The sequence below is a fragment of the Bacillus rossius genome, chromosome 5, assembly GCF_032445375.1.
Source record: "Bacillus rossius redtenbacheri isolate Brsri chromosome 5, Brsri_v3, whole genome shotgun sequence".
NCBI lineage: Eukaryota > Metazoa > Arthropoda > Insecta > Phasmatodea > Bacillidae > Bacillus > Bacillus rossius.
The window spans coordinates 84562207-84581390 of record NC_086333.1 but is presented as its reverse complement, the minus strand read 5'-3'; the positions used below and the strand labels follow the sequence as shown (position 1 = coordinate 84581390).

Genomic DNA, 19184 nt, shown 5'->3' with positions numbered 1-19184 from the left:
TTTGACTTTTATCAACTTTTTTGACCAAGTTTTTTTTGCTCCTAACTTTTAAATTGACAGATTAATTTAATTGTTTAACATAATCTCCATTATTAGAAATTTGCAATAATTTTTATGCTAGCTAATGTATATTGTACATATATTAGAAATAGTGTATGTAATCATATACATATATTTCTTAAATTTTGTAACCTTGTTGACAAGCCCTATATCCAGAGAGCCACTGCTCATCAACTGAGTTTATTGGTTGCTAAGAAAATAAATAAAATTCCCATAGAGAGTAAAAAAGGCGGTGAATAAAACATGACTATTATTTCGATATTTAGGGATCGATAGTAGTTTTCCGCTGATTATATATCGATGGTTCATCTAGTGACATTTGTTGACATCGAGGACGTGGAAGTTTTTTCAGATGAAATTGAGTTCCCACGTGTCAGCGGTAATAAGATACTTGTGTCAGAAAAAGCATGCAAGTATATTAAAAACAAAGCCATTCAACGTTTCGCGCGTAAACTACGAAAGCATTTGGGGAAGCACAAAGAAGAACAGGCACGTTAAACTCGGTGTATCAGCGAACAGAATGGCAGATCCAAAGACAGAAGAAATTTTGTCGCCGCTTCGAGCCGCAGTCAAAGAACAGGTGACAACCCCCCCCCCCCCCCCCCCCCACTGTTACATTTTGTCGAACATCTATAAACTATAAATCTATGTACTGTGTCACATGGTTGCAGGTATAAAACCCAAATAGTTGTAGTGTAAACTTATACTTAATAAATGTTTCACCAATACTAATTCTAGACACATTGTTCCAGCACCTATGAGGAAATAATTACCTTGGCTATGCATGTACTGTTTAAACTTTCAATGTTGAAATGTGAATTTGAAGATGACAAGAGAATTTTTATTGATTTATTTTCACAAGACATCACAATGTTCCATGAAACAGTTTAAGTTGATTTGACAATAATTGGTCGATAGTAACAGTTTGGAAGTCGCAGTGTTAATTGCAGTAATAATTTTTGTAATAACCAGCCACAAACTAGCAAATAATAATAAACATTAAAGCATCCGTCTTGAACGGAAAAAATAGAAATGTACTTTTTACTGGTATATTTGTAAATATATGAATCTATAGGAATCAAAACAGGATCTATCTAAGTTGTTTAGTTCCTTTGCAGTTCATGTCAGAATTGATTAGCTAGTCGTGGCAGCTGTAGTGGTAAGACTTGGATTTAATTAAAGTTCTGCAACAAGCATTCTACAATTGCGAACATACACATGACTTCTGTTATGACCTTATAACTATGTCTCATTGTAGAACCAGCGATTCTGTAGGATTACCACCAGTGGTAAGCTGCAATTTTTCTTATGGTTTTCAAAACCAGTTATTTTTGATAACCATTAATGTTTTTATTGACGTGATAACGTCTTATAAATCGATGAACGCCGGCTGCGCGCACAAAAAAGCATGACTCATGGTTACGTTCTACCTGAGCCGAGCGTGCAAGAACCGGCCAACCACAGTGCGAGAAAATCTTCTATAATATCAAACAGGTTAAGGCGGGCTTTTTAAAGGCAGCAATTTAAAAATTTTTATTTATTTTCCAATTTCGTCATATCAAATTAACAATTTATTGACATTGATTTGATTTCAGTTTATTTATATAACTAATTGTTAGTGATTATATTTTAACAAGTAATTTAAATTAAATTTGCAAAAACTGTAAATAATATTTGAAAATTAAAAAGTATGAAATTTTCCATCAATGTTTTCTTATGACGTTATCACATAAAATTATTGTCCGTTAACCGAATTTACAGACAACCTCCCTATTTCAATACCTACAATTACTATGCAATGCGTATTTTGTAGTAATTTAGGAGTTACTTTACTAACATTTGTTTCACCACGGCACGACGGCACCGGTGGAGCAGCTCTGGGAGATGAAGCAACGGCGGTGTGTCTCCAGGGGGACGCGGTGCGGGCCCTGAAGGCCAGCGGCGCCCCAGAGCTGGACGTGAAGAAGGCGGTGGCAGAGTTGAAGCAGCGCAAGAAGGCGCTGGAGGACAGGGAGCTGGCGCTGGCCCCGGTCGATGCCTCGTTCGACCGCGCGCGCATGGAGGACCTGCTGAAGCGACGCTTCTTCTTCGACCAGTCCTTCGCCATCTACGGAGGTGACGTCCAGCGCTGCCAAGCCGGGAAACAAACTATCGTCCTCCCCGATCGGCCAACTTACTTGGATGTGGGATAGCCATGATCACGGGCAGTGACCTGTTTCAAAGGTTCATTTCCTGCTGGGTTCTGAATACTGTGTAGTTTGCCCGAGACACGGTTGGCTGATTTTAAACCACAGTGGTTTAAAACATGATTTAAACCATGGTTTATGCCAAGTGGTTTTTATAAATAAAAAAAAACCCAATGGATTTTAAAAATAATGTATTTTTGAATAGAATCTTTCAACTTTTTCAATGTAGAGTCTAATTCCACTCTAATAACAAAAGTTTGGTCATTAATGTTTCTTGTTATTTAAAGGAACATAAATTATATACTGATCAAGATATTATCATTTAAAAAATCTGAATAGTTGTAAATCATACGTAGCTAAATACTCCTGTAAAATAAAAATATTAAATACTTAATTCCTATTCTGCTGGAAACCCCAGACTGTACTTTTAAGTCCCCATTCTGTGAGAAATACCCATTCCTTCTCCTGTGGGGAAATACCCTTTCTGTGGTCATGTCTCATTCAGATGTGCAGATTTGCTGGACTTCAGTTCTTTGAAGTTATAACTTTTCTAGTTCGACATGAGCGGCAGAAAGTGAGATGTTGTATGGCTTTCGTTTGAACGTGGGGATAACCGAAGTAACTTACAGAACCCTGGTCCAAACAGAAAAGAAGCAGGTTGTCGGGTGTTGTGGCAGGGAGTGGCACTGGGGCGTGTTGCAGGCATCACGGGGCAGTTTGACTTTGGGCCGATGGGCTGCGCGCTCAAGGCCAACCTGCTGCACGCCTGGCGCAGCTTCTTCGTGCTGGAGGAGCAGATGCTGGAGGTGGACTGCTCCGTGCTCACCCCGGAGCCCGTCCTCAAGTGAGCCCCGCTCCTCCACAGCATCTGTGATCTCTTATGCATTTAATCATTCATTTCTGTGGCTACCGTTTACAATCTCTACTGGAATTTTTTAAATAGGGATATTTGAAGCACAGTCAATAATTCTTTAGTCTTTCGCTTGAAGTAAGAGAGAAATTATCCTGTCTAGATTACTTTGATATCTAACGAAGTTACAGTTACATGATTTTCTCTGTGAAAGAAGTTACAAGTAAATCATGAATTAGGTAACTAAGCATTGAATTTAAACCATTTAGTCCATTTAGTTTTAATTTTTACTTACTGGAAAAAATGTAAATAAGCATAATTTTTATGGATAATCATGCCTAAAGTATGCCAAATTTTTTTTCTTCATATCATGCTGTTAGTTCACTTAAAATGTCCAGAGAGAGGTAACTCATGTACTGGAGTGGATAATTTCCTAAATTAAGTTGTATCTGCAATTTTATTTTGCTGTGCTTGAAATTGAGTTCATAACATCTTAGTAGCAATTCTTGGTTATTTATTTATAAATTATACACATATATTATTGCTTAGGCACTGTCACAACTATATTTGACAACAAACATGGAGGCGATGTATTGTAAGAAATGTGACTCAGTTTTCTTCAATAATAAAGTTACTGATAGAAGAAGCAGTGACAGACGAGAGAGTGACAGATGAGAGAGTGACAGACGAGACACTGACTGACGATACACTTACAGAAGCAGTGACAGTCAAAACGGTGACAGATAATTCACTGACAGATGACACAGTGACAGATGATAATTTGACTGGCGATACATTGACAGACAATACAGTGACATACATTGACAGACGAGACATTGACAGATGATACAGTGACAGATGATACACTGACAGATGAGTTAGTGACAGATGATACACTGACAGATGACACAGTGACAGATGACACAGTGACAGACGAGACAGGGACAGATGAGAGTTTAACACTTTGGTATGCCAAAAAGGGGAGAAGGAGAGAGTTGCCATATAGTTGGTCTCTGGGTTTCTTCCACTTTTCTTGACTGTGGTTGTGGCCAAGGCACCTCCTTTCCCCCCACCACATATCATTCTCCCAGGCGACCATACATCAGCAACATTCTTTACTTTCTGACCGATCACCTTTCAACTACAACCGTAATTTTTTTTTGTGATTGCCAGCTTGTTTTATAAGCCATGTAGCCATCTACTGATGCAAGTAGCATCTGAAAAGCTGTTGTAAATACTGTATAAATTTACTAACGAAAATAATTTTTACTTTTTATCTGTTTGAATTGTTATTTCCGGTCCATGAAGTATTGTTGGTAAACTCGCAGTAGAGCAGCTAGGGGTTGCACTGTGGGGGCGGGGTGTGGCAGGGCGTCGGGCCACGTGGACCGCTTCGCGGACCTCATGGTGAAGGACGCGGGCAACGGGGAGTGCTTCCGGCTGGACCACCTGCTCAAGGCCCACCTGGAGCGGCTGGCGGCCGACAAGAAGACGAGCGCGGCCACGCGCGACGAGTGCCGCGACATCGTCGTCAGGGTGAGGACGGCGTGGAGGGGGAAAAATACTAGTTACTTATTACATACGTACATACCTATATCGTTTGATACATTGAAACAAGTATCAAGTTTTTTTTTCTGTGTATATTTTAATGCTCATTCTTTCTCATTCTTCTTTCATATTAGTCTCCTAGTTTCTGATTCTTCTATTTTTCTCTTTTTTACTATCATATCTGCCAGCTTTCACAAGTAGGTTCATTTCAATTTCACGACTTGACATAATTTCCTCTCACTTTTACAGATGATTTAACTTTTATTTTGTTCTGCGTACATAGTTGTTTTATGTACTCCAACTATCACTTAATCACAAGGAGTTGCTTCTTTTTGAAGAGTAGTGTATGTCTTTGGTTTGTGTTTAAACTATCATGATTAGTGCTGCTATCACAGTGGTTACCAGTATCATGATTTGAGGATCGATGCTCAGCTTGCAACTCCCAACTCGTGCCTTTTTTTTTATATATTGCTTTATTTTTTTTTGATGTGTGTTTATGCTGTGGTTTCAGTTTCACATTTTCTACTGAGGTTAAAGGAAGTTAGTCTGTGTTAGTTAGGTTTGAGAATTGAATATTATTATTAAATTTACGTGTTATGAACGAAGTGTTGGTAATTTGAATCACTACCTGACAACATTCAGCAAGTCATATACAGATGTACATATGTATTTCCTCACATAATTTCTTCACAAAAAAAGCAATACATTTCATGCCTGGAATGACGTGTTCTGTCGTTCGCAAGCTAGTAAGCACATTGAAACAGAAAGTTCCAAACTAATAATTTTTTATGGATGCAGAAGAAATCCAAGGTAAGCAGAATTCACTATTCCCGGGAACGAAACGTGAACGGGATGCCAACACAGAGAGAGATGAAAAAGCTTAGCATTCACAACAAAATGTTATTGTGATGGTACACAATAAACAGAGTTGTTAACAAATCAAATTTGAAAGAATAATTAGTTAATTACAATTATGTTGGTTTTAAAGTTGGTTTTTAAATTTTCATAAAATTAATATTGGTGGTAAATTTGTGATTCAATTTTGTATTGCCATGTAGCATACTTGTGAATAGAACGCTGCCATCTGATTGGCTGAACAGGTAGGAGAGGGGGGAGGGAAAGAAAGACGTTGCATAGGTATTTTGCATGTCTGTTCCTGGGCTTCTCTGTCATCCTGTCAGTTGTGTAGTGGTGCAGCTATAGTTGTGTCATAAACACAGATAACACCTAATCTTTAACAATATTTCTAAAGTTAGAGGTAATCCTTTCTAAACCTCAAGAATTCCAAACTCTGTCATTCTGTAGGTATGTGACTAGCTGCACCCGTGGACCCTACAGGAATAGTGCTAGTCGAGGGGGTCGCGTCGCGAGACAGGCTGTGTGTGTGCAGCTGGACGGCATGTCGAAGCAGGAGATGGCGGACGTGCTGAGGAGGTTCGACGTCCGGTCCCCGCTCACGGGCAGCGCGCTCTCGGAGCCCATCGAGTTCAACCTGATGTTCGGGACGCAGATCGGTCCGTCCGGACTCATCAAGGGGTGAGCTGCCTCGTGTTCCTCAAGTACCTCACAAGATCTTTACATTTACTAACTGTTAAGTATCAAGCACTACAATTATTATGTACAAAAATATGGATTTTTTTCAGTTACCTTTAATGAGATTTCACTGTATTGCTAAGCAGAAATTGTTTCAGACTGTAGTAGTGTAGTAAAAGTATTAAAACTGGATCCAAGAAAATTTTTAAATTAAAATTTTTTTTAAAAATTGACATACAAGCATTGGGAATGTGTACATGATTAAATTTTCTTGTTCAATTAATTTTTCTTAATTTTATTATCGTGTAAAAGTTTTATATTGCCCAATTACATGTATGCATGTGTTGGGTTACTAACCCAACCATAGTGTTGCTAGTTTTCTTACAGTTTCATCATTGTTCTCAGTAGAATCATATTCAGGCTATAATATTTCACGTTTCAATCCTTTTCAGTATGTGACCACATGAGATACATTTTCATCGTTAATTTGACTGCTTTGCAATAGCTTCCAAACAGAAGTAGTGGTTGAAAACTATCCTCTCTGCTTCAGTTGTGTGGCTTCGCAGGAGGAAATGTGGGATATTCTGGCATTTAAGGGATGGAAGCTCCAGCTGTCTGTGTGAGTGGCCGTCTCTAGCTCTTCTAGACCTTGCACAGCGACCAAGGACCATGATGTGTAGCTGGTGTTGTTGGTTTAGTTGCAGCAAATATCTCTTATAGTATTTTTGTCATAAAGTTAGGGAGTTCGACGATATCTGCTGAACTTCTGCGTCAGTCGTATACCAACTGCACGTCAGCGCAGAGCCATAGGTGACGCCGTTCGAGTCTTCATCGGTGTGATCGATGTAATTAATTAGTAAACTATTCAGCAGCTGAAGGAGAAGCAGTCTTCTGACCACCACTCCAAAACAATGTTGGTAGTTCATTTCAATAGCCTCGCATGCTGGCATGCCGAGTCAAAGCATCTTTGGTTCTGTATGAATACCATCTCAATTCTGCGGCGGTGAGCCGCCGGAACGATTGATGGTAAAATGATCTGTAGTACTGTGTCTGTGAATAACCTGTCTTCAAAAATCTAAACATTTATATTTTTTAACATAACATAGTCTTTAATTCATTGCTATACCGTATTTACTTGCAGAAGTGTTGCCCCTTCGTATGTGTTGCATCCTTAATTTTGGGCAAAAAAAATCTAATTTTTTTTACAGTAAGGGTTGTCCTCGAATATAGGTTGCGCCATATAACTGTCTCCAGTAGAATACATGTGAAGTCTTTATGGTCCGTGTATCAGCTTATTGCCAATTCAGTATTGATGTCCTTTGTCTTTCCCCTCATCATTCTTTTTGGCCCATCCTCCCCCCTTCCCCATCGCCATAGCTCTATCTAACAAAAAATACAAAGGAAAAGTGTTACCCTTCCCGTGTATTTTTTTTTAACCGTCACCTTGCCCAAGAGAGGGAAGACCACAGGCTATTTCCTTGTCAATTTTTCTGTCAGTTTCTTCAATAAAAACAAGCACGCCCTTTACAGAAGTTTTGTCATGAATGAAATGTTGCAGTAGAAAGTGTATGAAATCTCATGCAAAAACAATGTTTGGACACAGTTGCATCACAAAAACCTGTCGAGATAGAAACGTGACGATTGAGTACGGTGCCAGTTTACTGACATTTACAACAATTAGAGATGGAGCTAGAACCATAAAACACTGCCGCATGGCCGCAAGCACTCACTCATTCACACATTTACACACGTGTTTAGAATTGCTTTATGGAAAACTTCGAGGTTGTGAATAGTATTGTTACAAAAGGGGAAACAGGTCAGGAAAGGATAATCTAGTTAATTATTAGTGCTGGGCTCGACAGTGGTTCTCTCTGCTGTTTGTCTCTTACTGCACGTCTCAGTCTCAACACACTGCCTCGTACTACTTACCAGACCATCGCACACGCATCACCATCCCTGATACTTCTGTCTGCGTTGATCCGATCTTTGCACGTGAAGCCCGATGTTGCTGCCTGCCATCGCTCGTGAAGGGGTCACTCTCTCTATTCACTTAATTTCCCGATGAATTGCTGATATCACCACCAGCCTCTCACACACACTCCCTCTGGTGTCGCCACCAGCCTCTGTTCTGTGCCTGAGCTGTGAGTCTCCTTATGTACCTGTTAAGTTCCGTCCTGGAAAGGTCTCATGGCCCTAGAAGTGTCGCTCATCAGAATCCCCGACTGAACACTTGAAGCTGCAGAAACAATGGCATCCGAGTCACACTACTTCCCACAGCTTCCTGCCGCTGGGGTTCTAGCAGCCTGCCGAGCCTTCCTCAAGGCAGGTGGAGAGGTGCACTGCTGACGGGCGTTGTCTGTGTCCGGGAGGTACCACCGCTGCGCTTGCCGGCCTGCCCCGTACCGAGTGAAGGGTTAAGTTTTCCCTTGCAGCTCATTCGTTCAACTAAATCGGACCTCCAGCTCTATCTAGCGGCTTTCCGTGAGACGCTACGGAGGAGGCCCGAGAGTCAATGTGCACTGGATGTGTGGCGCTTGTCCCGATGTTTGGCCACACGCCCCAGGTGTTTGAGCCGTACGTGCGGGAAGCAGTAGCTGGAGTGGGTTCGGGCTGGTTGCCTCAGGTTCTTGCGGCCGGAGACGGCGCAGGGCATCTTCGTGAACTTCAAGCGCCTGTTGGAGTTCAACCAGGGCCGCCTGCCCTTCGCCGCGGCCCAGATCGGCAACGCCTTCCGCAACGAGATATCCCCGCGCTCGGGACTCATCCGGGTCAGGTGAGGTCACCTTGCTCTACGGCGAACCAGAAGCAAATAACCTGGGTTCTTTCATTCTGGAGTTTGATAACAATTAGCTCAGCCAGTATCACATGTACCCTTCTTGATAACTGCCAGCTTGCAGCGTTTGGAAAAAATATCCTATTGGTATTTTAGCTTGGATTGAATTCAGAGAGAAGTTGTAACATAGTCTCCCCACTTTTATAAGTATTCTTGAGAAGAATAAACATTTTAAACATTATGTTGTGTCATGCAAATGGCTCAGCTGATTATGTAGCCTCAAGGCCAAACTTGCATTTTGTCATTTGAAATATTATAATAATTAAATTTTTTTTTTTATTTAGATGTGTAGGTTATTTAATAAAAGCCTGTCAAATATTTTTTACTGGTTTCCACTTTGCTTGCTAGGTTATTATTTATTTTTATGCATTTTTCAGAAATTTATTTTAGTATTGTTCTTATGTGTATATTCTATGTTTGTGTGCATTGGGAAGCTATAAGTACGCTTCTAGACCAGTGTGCAATGTTTCGGGCTGAGAACCGTCGAGAGAGAAAGTTGCGTGATGTGACTGCGCAGAGGCCTTCTAGCAGTTTCTGTGTGTATTCATATGATAGGAAAATCAGCAGGTGTCCTTTCTCAGAAGAGACTAATTTTATCATGTTTTTACAACAGCCAATCAGAAACACTTTGTGATACTTTTTGTTACAATTTTTGCAGGAAAATCCTCGAATCGTAGGTCAAGAAATTTGTGTACTGCTATGTTTTTGTGAGTACAGGACTGTGATTGGTTGGTGAGGCCGTGCACCTGCTACTTCCCTCAGGGGGTAGCCTCGTTGGTCGCTGTTCAAGCACGGTGCCGGAAAGATGTGCAGGGCACAGCGGCTCATAAACCACAAGTATCGAGTGCATAGATGCAGACATTTTCATGTCGGGATGCTGCTACCAAGCCTGAACCTTTGTTGTATTATTTTTGAGATTGCATTAAACTAAAAATTAGCATGCTCCAGACATGCGGCACAGCCCCGGGTGGTCCGTTGATCCACCGGGACAAAGTATCCGCGTTTCATCGTACATAGACGATGAAGTCGCTAAGGACATTATTTCGTGAAGACACAGGACTGAGTAACGAACTAGCGATCTGCGAAAATGAGAGAGTATTCTGGGGGACCTATCTGGTTTTTCTCAAGAGAAGAATAAAAGTCAAAATAATCTCAAACTTTTTTATTTAAACTCAATGAATAGCAGTTTTCCATAAGTTGAATATGTAATCACAAACAGGACTTTACATCCCACACTACCTGCAACTTCAGAGCAGGTTATTTTTCAAGTGTTCACGTGTGTGAAAGGAACAACCGTCGTCTCAGCCGAGCCGATTGTGACTGGTCACGAAGCAAGAGCGATGACGCTGCAGCTGGTGTTGCAGGGAGTTCACGATGGCGGAGATAGAGCACTTCTGCGACCCGAGCGACAAGAGCCACCCCAAGTTCCCCGCGGTGCGCGACACCCGGCTGCTGCTCTACTCCGCCTGCAACCAGATGGACGGCAAGTCTGCGGAGACGGTCTCTGTGGGGGACGCCGTGGCCCAGGTGAGCTCAGGTGCCACTTGTTTGGTAATAGCACTGTCCCGGCCACCCATCAGGTCCTTGGGCGTGAGTGTGGGTGTGTGAGTTCGTGGAGATAGTCATATGTTCACAATAATTTCTTTTATCATTAGTCATGGCAGAAATCACAATTTTGTCAAATCAGAACCACAAAGAGTTTATGTAATCCACATCTCAAATCTGAATCCAGGTATCAATGGCCAATAAATAAGTTAATATACAACAAATGAAACATATCATGTTGAAACATTGAACCATTCAAAAGTTCATTTCACAAACTAAGTTTCTTGAAGAAATAAATAAATAAACTTTATTTATGTAATTACATACTGAAAAAAAAAAATATTAAGAACAGTAATAGTACTTAACAAGAGTTGTCAGTGTTGATTTTCATCTATTTTTCCTTGATTATCAATCAATTCTTTGAGATGCTAATGTTTTGATGGTATATGTTATTGGGGATATGATTGGTGTGGTGTGCCAGGGGCTGGTAGCCAACGAGACGCTGGGCTACTTCATGGCCCGCATCCAGCGCTTCCTGCTGCTGGCGGGAGTGGACGAGCGCAAGCTGCGGTTCCGCCAGCACATGGCCAACGAGATGGCGCACTACGCCCGCGACTGCTGGGACGCCGAGCTGCTCACGTCCTACGTACGTCGCCTCCCACTCTGCTCACTCCAGGTTCACTGAGGATGTGTGAGACGTCTTGTCACGGGGGTTAACTGCACTTACTGTGAGTTCAGTGCGTGCCGTGCTGCGGTTTCTTATTTCATTCATCCAAGAGATCCATCTAGGGACTTGGAAATTACCATTCCTGCTTAGGACTGACTGGTGGTTCAGAAAACACTTATAATGTAGTTAAAACTGTAAATGTTCATACTGCTACTGACCTGAACTAAGCAGCAGGAACACGGCCTCCACGGAGATGAGTGCTTGCATGGAGCGGGGGGTTGGACGAGGATCGTGCGTGTGTTGCCTGCAGGGCTGGATCGAGTGCGTGGGCTGCGCGGACCGCTCGGCCTTCGACCTGACGCAGCACTCCAAGGCCACGGGCGTGCGGCTGGCCGCTGAGAAGAAGCTGCTCGAGCCCAAGGTCGTGGACGTCACAGGTGAGCGGAACATCGCTCGGTTCACGACGGCCGAGACCCTTTTGCCGTAGCGAGTTGTCGTCGTGTCTGTCAAAGTGCAAACATGCTGAGCTTTATTTGTTTGATTGTAAAATTTGTTCTCCCACGTGTCTTCCTACATGCTCAGCGACAAGCCTTCACATACTTGTGTGTCGTGAGTGCGTCGGAGCAGTGTGCCGACTGCTGCTGTGTCGCAGAGCCGCAGCCTAACAAGGGCGTGCTGGGGAAGGCCTTCAAGAAGGACGCGAAGCTGGTGATGGACCACTTGTCGGCCCTGGACCGCGAGGACATCCTGCAGCTCGACAGGAAGCTGTCCGAGAACGGGTGAGGCCCCATTGTGCTCTCTAATCCATACACAAGTAAATAGATGCTTAGGGCTAATAAAGACGATGGTTTGTAGGTGTCTGAATGCCTTTGGATATTTAAATATAAGATAACACTTCACAAAGAACACTAGAGGTCTTGATAGCCATTTACTAAGTTAAGCCCCACGTAGGTAGGAATGTAACTACTAATATACAGTGAAACCCCTTATTTACGTTACCGTTATTTACGTTTTCCCGTTATTTGCACTATATTCTTCAGGTTCCGTTTAGTTCCCATTTAGTCCAATACAATACTTTCACACAAGTTACGTCTCAAAAATTGAATCCATCCCGCTATTTACGTCACGTAACAACCATAAACAACCAGAAAAAAGGCCTGAAAACATCGTGAAAAACGTAACTTTTATAGTCTTCAATGAACATTTTAAATTGCAAAATATACATATTTTATAACATGAAAAGTTGCTTTTATTTCTTAACATGTAATAATTTAAGCCTAGGCGTGCAAAAGTCCGAGTAATTATAGCAAGAGACAATCTTAAATACACGAGGGAAAAACGTAAACTCACGAATGTATAAATGTGGCTGCTTGTAACTTGTAAATTCTGATACTGTATTTATGTCACAACTTAGCCGAAATACTGGTACGAGACATAACCTTCACAAGATAAAATGAGTGGAGTGTTGGTAACTGTTTTATACGCATTTTATAATTTCGGAAGCATTGTACAGTTGACGCATATTTTTTAAACTAACCATTTATTTCTGGGGATCGTAAATCATTAATTATTGGTATCAAGACATCACGATAAACGTAAACTTGAACATGTCACGGCAGCGAGAAAACTGGTGCATATATCCAATAAACTGGTATTAGAACTGGACAAAACTGGTACACGGGAGGTGGAGCTTACATTTTTTTCCGCTAAGCTCGCATCTATTGGCTGGCTGCTGATGGAAGGTCACGAGTCTGGGCGGAGCATTGAGTGAGTTATACTGCGCATGCGCAGCTCAGAGAACAAAGAGAGCCAGCCGGCACGCGCCGTAACAGCAGCTGACCGAGTACATTGCCCTTTCTCCGCGTATGGCGCGCTATTGACGGTAAATTTCCATCAATTTGCTGCCTTTTTTTTTTTTTTTTTTTTTTTTAATTTTTTACTGTGACGCAATGTGTATTTGTTATAATATTATAAACGCTGCAGGTTGAAACTGTATTTATAATTTGGAGAGGCAAATAATCTCCTTGAACCGCCATAAAAGCAAGCAGAAGAAAAGTTCAGATTTTTTTGTTAGGAAGTAATCAGAAAAACATTTTGGCTTTCATTCTTTTTTTATTTTTGTCAAATGTGGTAAATTAATAATTGATTAAATACTAAAGTAAAATTTGTTGTTAGTGTGTTTGTACCTGCATTATAGTATGTGCTATTAAACAAAAGGAAAAAATACTAAATAATGTAAGCTGTACTCCTTTTTATACTTTTCCCTTTATTTACACTTTCCCGCTTTTTACACTTTTTTACTTTGTCCCCATGAAAAGTGCAAATAAGGGGTTTTGCTGTAAGTGCATTTCGCCGTTACAAAGCAGTGTACAGAGGTACCCCTCGAGTCAGCTGTGGCCATTAGTTCAACTAGACGCCAAGGCGAGAAAAGTACTGTTCCTGCTGGAAGTCTTTAGCCTGTATTCTGAAGCACTCTGGTCCATTGCACAACACTCCAGTTGACGGGGCCCCGTGTGGGTTCAGTGGGAACGGTATTAAGACAGTTTATTTGAGGTCTCATTGCCTCCAGAGCCTGGACGAAGGACACATAGGTAGTTGGTGATAATTATTGTCTCAAAGCATGCAGTCTGCTTCGGAACACAGGATCCATAGCTTCAAGCACTGTGAGGGGTAGCGGAGTAGCGAGGGCTCCGACCGAGAGAGGAGTAGCGGAGTAGCCAGGGCTCCGAGAGAGGAGTAGCGGAGTAGCGAGGGCCCCGACCGAGAGCGGGTGTGGGCGTGTGCAGGCAGCACGTGCTTGCGGTGGACGGCAAGGACTACCGCCTCACCCGCGACATGCTGGCGGTCAAGAGCTACCAGAAGACGGTGCATGTGGAGGAGATCATCCCCAGCGTGATCGAGCCGTCCTTCGGCATCGGCCGCATCATGTACGCTCTGTTCGAGCACAACTTCCGCACCAGGGAGGGCGACGAGCAGCGCACGGTACTGCTTCCTTCGTCTTGCTGGGCCTCGTAAACAGTGAGGTCATTGTAGAGGGGTGAAGGAGTCTTGTCCCAGCTGGGAAACCAAGGAGAACTGTCCGGTGTCTGACCTGCTTGAGGCTTCGTCGTACCCTGGCAGTGAGTTCCGCCAATCCGGACTGGACCCTCTCCCGATCAACGAGGATCCAAATTAAATGGATTTTCTCTTAAAGTGCATGTAATACAAGTTATAAATGGGTTAAAAAAAATTTTTTTGAGAATGTATTTTTTCCTACATGTTAAATTTAGTTTTAATAACCTTTGTATACATAGAGCTAAGTTTTTAAGATACAAACTGATGTAAGATAAACTAAAACCAAATCGCTTCGTGATTAAATCCTGTCTGGATTAGTGGAACTCTGCCGCATAACTCAGTCCCTGAATTGCTTGTGGAAACACTCTTGCCAACCATCATGAAAATGTTTCCTTGCGACACAGCATTGTCAGTCACTTGTCGGTTATCATGCATATCATAGCATAGTTGCAAACGCACCTACGTCATGCTATGTGTTGGGAATAAAATACATATGAGTTCAATACTTTCATTTATTTGCAAATATAAAAAAATTGCTAATGCTCTAGTGTTTAATAATTTAAATAATCTTATTAAAGGAGTTAGTAGTGTATTAAATATATCTGGGTATAAAATTCACTAAGTATTCATGTCCATATTAAAACCAGATGAATGTTTGTGCGCATTCATCATCTCTATTTTGTTTAGCTGTTATTAATAGGTAAAAAACTGTTTGAAGTTAGTAATCAATAAATAAATATTTAGCCACTATTAAACATTGGGAATCAGTTGGTAAGAACCGAGTTCATGAGGTGTTTGTGTTGCAGTTCCTGTCGCTGCCCCCGGTCGTGGCCCCCCTCAAGTGCTCGGTGCTGCCCCTCAGCGGCAACGCGGAGTTCCAGCCCTTCACGAGGCGGCTGTGTGAGTGCTCTTCCCCTCTCCGCACCGTCCCCTTTATGTCATATGAACCATTGTGAAGGCGAACACATTACATCATTTATTTCTTTAACGCTATAAATAAGCATATGTTCAAAAGGATTAAGAAACAAAATGATGTGCAAATGGTAAAACAATTTTAGATTGCATTCCCCGGCACTGGTGCGGTCCTTCTCATGAAGAGAGGCGAGGGGTTAGACTCTCGTCTGAAGTAGTATCGCGTGAGGCTGGCCAAGGCGTACGACTGAGTCATTAGAGACACGACTGAGTCCTGGAAGGCACGTGCTAACGAAGCAGGAGTACTCCATCAGAGCCTGCACAGGATCAACAGTCAGTAAATGAATAGTCGAGATAATTTCCGGTTTAAATGATCATGCCAGCAAACATGAGTAACAAAAATTGGCCCCCTTAACATATTTTCACAGCTGTTCTTACAGTGCCAACTGAGTTAGGGCATGAGACAGGATGGGATGTGGATGTGCCTGTGACTAAGTTTGTAGTTAGCCAGTCACGCCAACCGCACAATGCCGCAGAGTGGCGTTCGTAGACATGCGGGTTGGATATGACAGACAGACGGCAGCGGTTAACCTTTCAGACAGTGCCACTACACGTCCGGAAACGAAATGTCATTTACTGTTACCCTTCAAGATAGGGCGCCTGTAAACAGGCCAGAGGCACAGAGTTTACGTAAACGTAAATTAGAATCTGTGGCTAGCAGTTCCAGCTGGCAGAGGAAGTATAGAGTTGCTGTGGAAGGCAAGTCGACGACTGCTAGGGGAAGGGAGGGGAAGAGTCGTTGCCTCCCTCCAGGCGAGTCTCACCAGTTCAAGGTCACGCAGCAGCACTGAGCAGGGCGTGCAGTCTCTCGCACCGGGGCGCTAATAGAGCTGAGCGGTTGGGAGGAAGGGCGTGGCAGTTGCTTGCATGACACTCATTTACGAAGCAGAATCTTTCGTTGTGATTTCACTAATATTTTTTAATTGTACATCTGTCAATAATTTAATCTTGAAAGAGTAACTTTTCTTAAGTAGATATATGTCAGATGCTTAATAGTTTTAAGCTTATAGGGTTGGGCAAATAATGTTGCTATTCTTGACTGAAACACAATAGCTATAGAGTGTTCGTGAATATAAAGTCAAAATTAAAATTCAGATTGGAATTATGAATGAAACATCCCATGTTCTTGTGGAATGTGAATAAAGCATGTATAATTCAGTGTAAGGGTGTCTATAATCTGTTGGAAGCCTTAACTCTGTACGGATAAGTACCACCTGTGTCACTTTAGCCACTCGGGAACGCTGGCCGTCTGGGTTGAAATTAATACATCCAACACTCGTGTTAAAGTGCTGTGGCCTCATATTCGAGTGTTTTATGTTACAGCGTCAGTATTCTTGAACCCAGGTTTTTGTCTTCATTTGAAGTTGTATAACTGAGCTATTCTTTTGAGCAAATTGTGTTACATTCAAGAGCATATATTTCAGGGCATCATAAACTGAAAGTACAAATATTCTTGACAAAACACAGAGTGTATTACTACGTATATTTTGTAAGACTACAAAATTTGGGAATGGCTTCATTAATTTAAATATCTTTGCACCTGGTGTGTGAACTCTTAAAAAAATTTCTTGGTTAATAACCATAAACTTTAAGTTACTTCAGTATAAATATTTGGTAGGAGAATGTTTGTGTCGAGAGCTAACTTGGTGAATGAACGGAGAGTGTGCTCGTCCAGACGCCGTGTGTCTTGTGGCCGTGCAGCGCAGGAGCTGACGCGGCTGGACGTGTCACACAAGGTGGACGACTCCAGCGGCTCCATCGGCCGACGCTACGCTCGCACGGACGAGATAGCCATCCCGTTCGGCGTGACCATCGACTTCGACAGCCTCAAGGCTCCCCACTCCGCCACCCTGCGTGAGCGCGACTCCATGGGCCAGGTCCGGATCCCGGTCAGTACCGACCCTGCCGGCCCTGCCTTCCTTCCGTACCGTGCCAGCTCACGTTTCTTCTTTTCTCAGTATGAAACAAATAGATTATATACAAAGTATTGCATATTGAAGTATTAAGCAAATGAAAATAACATTGAAATATTTGTTGGCAGAATTATAATTTTTCAGATAGAAAATTATGAGAGTTGTCAGTTTTAGTTTTAGGGCCAGTTATCTGGTGGCAGCTGTTTTTATATAAAATTGAAGTGGGAGGTTAAATACTTTCACACTCCATCATGCCTGTGTTCTATCATGATGCAAGTTCTAAGTGGAACTGGTACTCACCCAATGTGGCTTGACAAAAGAGATGAAGGCGAGTGTGATGTAGCGGCGCCGGCAGAGCGAGGCGTGACGTGACGTGACGTGTCCTGCAGCTGGACGAGCTGCCCGGCGTGGTGCGTGACCTGTCCTACGGCAAGACGACGTGGCGGAGCGTGGAGGCGCGGTACCCCAGGTTCGAGCAGCAGGAGACGACGAGGGCGGCGTGAGCTCCGCCCCTCCGCCCCACGCCTGTCGTTTATTTCAGTTTCTTGTTTTTTTATAAGTATTTATTATTTAAGGACTGTTTCTTGTAGCTATCGTTCATTTTGTTAGGTCTCAAATCTTCCTTATCTAGACGTGGTAAGTCTCGCAGGTGTTCACAATTCTGATCGCTTGCTTGACCTCTTACAGTTCAGAAATAGAGTTCAGTAAATAACTGGTGAGAGTGCAAGAGCTATCGGAACAGATGTGATGCAAGGGAAAGTCCCGTAGTGAATGGCACTGACAAGGAAATGTGGTAACCACAGTAGCATGTGAGGCCGAGTCTGACGAGAGAGGATCTCCTACACGCTGTCCGTGGCGAGTAAACCCATCCACGGAGCGCGGCAGCAGCAGAGGCCCGAGCAAACACTAGTTCTGTGGTGGGAACCGATTTTCAAGTTGAAAGTTTAAAATATGCATCAAGTCAAATTGAATTGCAAATATTTTTTCTTAACATGGCCGTGTTATACTTATTTTAGAAAATCATTTAATAAAAAAATGATGTAACTATGCATAAAAAAATAATTTTGTGCATTGATAAAAGCAGACCTGAGCTTTGTCGCAAATGCCAAGCTTAGCATCACATTCGAAGCTTCAGATAAAATGAATAGCAAATTCCCTGATGTAGTCAAATCGAAAATTAAAAAGAGGTTTGATTTGATTTGCTTAATTGAATCTTCGCACAGAACTAATTCATATGTTTGTTATTTGTTTTCAGTAATATCCCATGATTTTTGGTTGAAAGGTCACAATTCTTGTGTGTGTTTTGGTTACACATCTTCGCAGTTTAACTTTTAGTTGATTGTAAATAATTAATTAACATTTTACCATCTATTCTTTGTGACGTGTTATTGTGAGCAATCCTGCTGCTGTCAAGGCTTTCTACTATCGAGCAATCTTCTCTGAAATAAACTGCTGGTTGGTTTAGTGAGTTTATTGTTTATTCCTTATTGCAATGCCTTGTTATCCACAAAACCATAAACAATTATGATCATGATGTAAAATTAAATTTTTTTTGTGTAACTTGAGTTTGAAACTACACTAGAACCCCTGATTTAATGAAGCAGCTATTTTACAAATACATTCTCAGGAACGAACCATCAAAAAGTAGGAACTTTTGACACAAAAAATATATCAGAAAAATTTTGTAAATGTTAGTGAAAACTGTTAAAAATATATTATTTTCTAATGCACAACATATATTTTGTGTTAAGTATTAATATATACTTAATTATGATCCTATAAGAACAAAAAAAAAAGGACAACTATGTAAGTTGGCGTGTGCTGTCAGCCTGTCAGCAGTGTGGCGACACATGACGTCTGGCTTACACCTCCCCTCCCTCTCCTGGTAACATTTTTCTAGATCATCCCTCCCAGACACACCTTGTCTCCCCCTCTCAACACTCCCTCCCCTCTTAGCCCCCACCTGAGAAACTGTCAACATCCACCCCCCACCATTCGCAATAACCCGTGACGAAAGCCAAAC

General features: G+C 42.1%; 1 protein-coding gene across 1 annotated transcript; it reads left to right on the top strand.

The window, feature by feature from the left end:
* The first annotated feature begins 348 nt into the window (after window positions 1–348).
* LOC134532177 (glycine--tRNA ligase) lies at window positions 349–18629 on the top strand. Its single transcript, XM_063368570.1, has 14 exons — window positions 349–640; window positions 1971–2175; window positions 2949–3090; window positions 4467–4632; window positions 6035–6180; window positions 8801–8950; window positions 10375–10537; window positions 11037–11201; window positions 11533–11659; window positions 11875–12001; window positions 14009–14204; window positions 15083–15176; window positions 16950–17137; window positions 17551–18629. Exons 1-14 carry the CDS (start codon window positions 413–415, stop codon window positions 17662–17664), a joined length of 2211 nt encoding a protein of 736 aa, XP_063224640.1. The 5' UTR covers window positions 349–412; the 3' UTR covers window positions 17665–18629.
* Window positions 18630–19184: the final 555 nt, after the last annotated feature.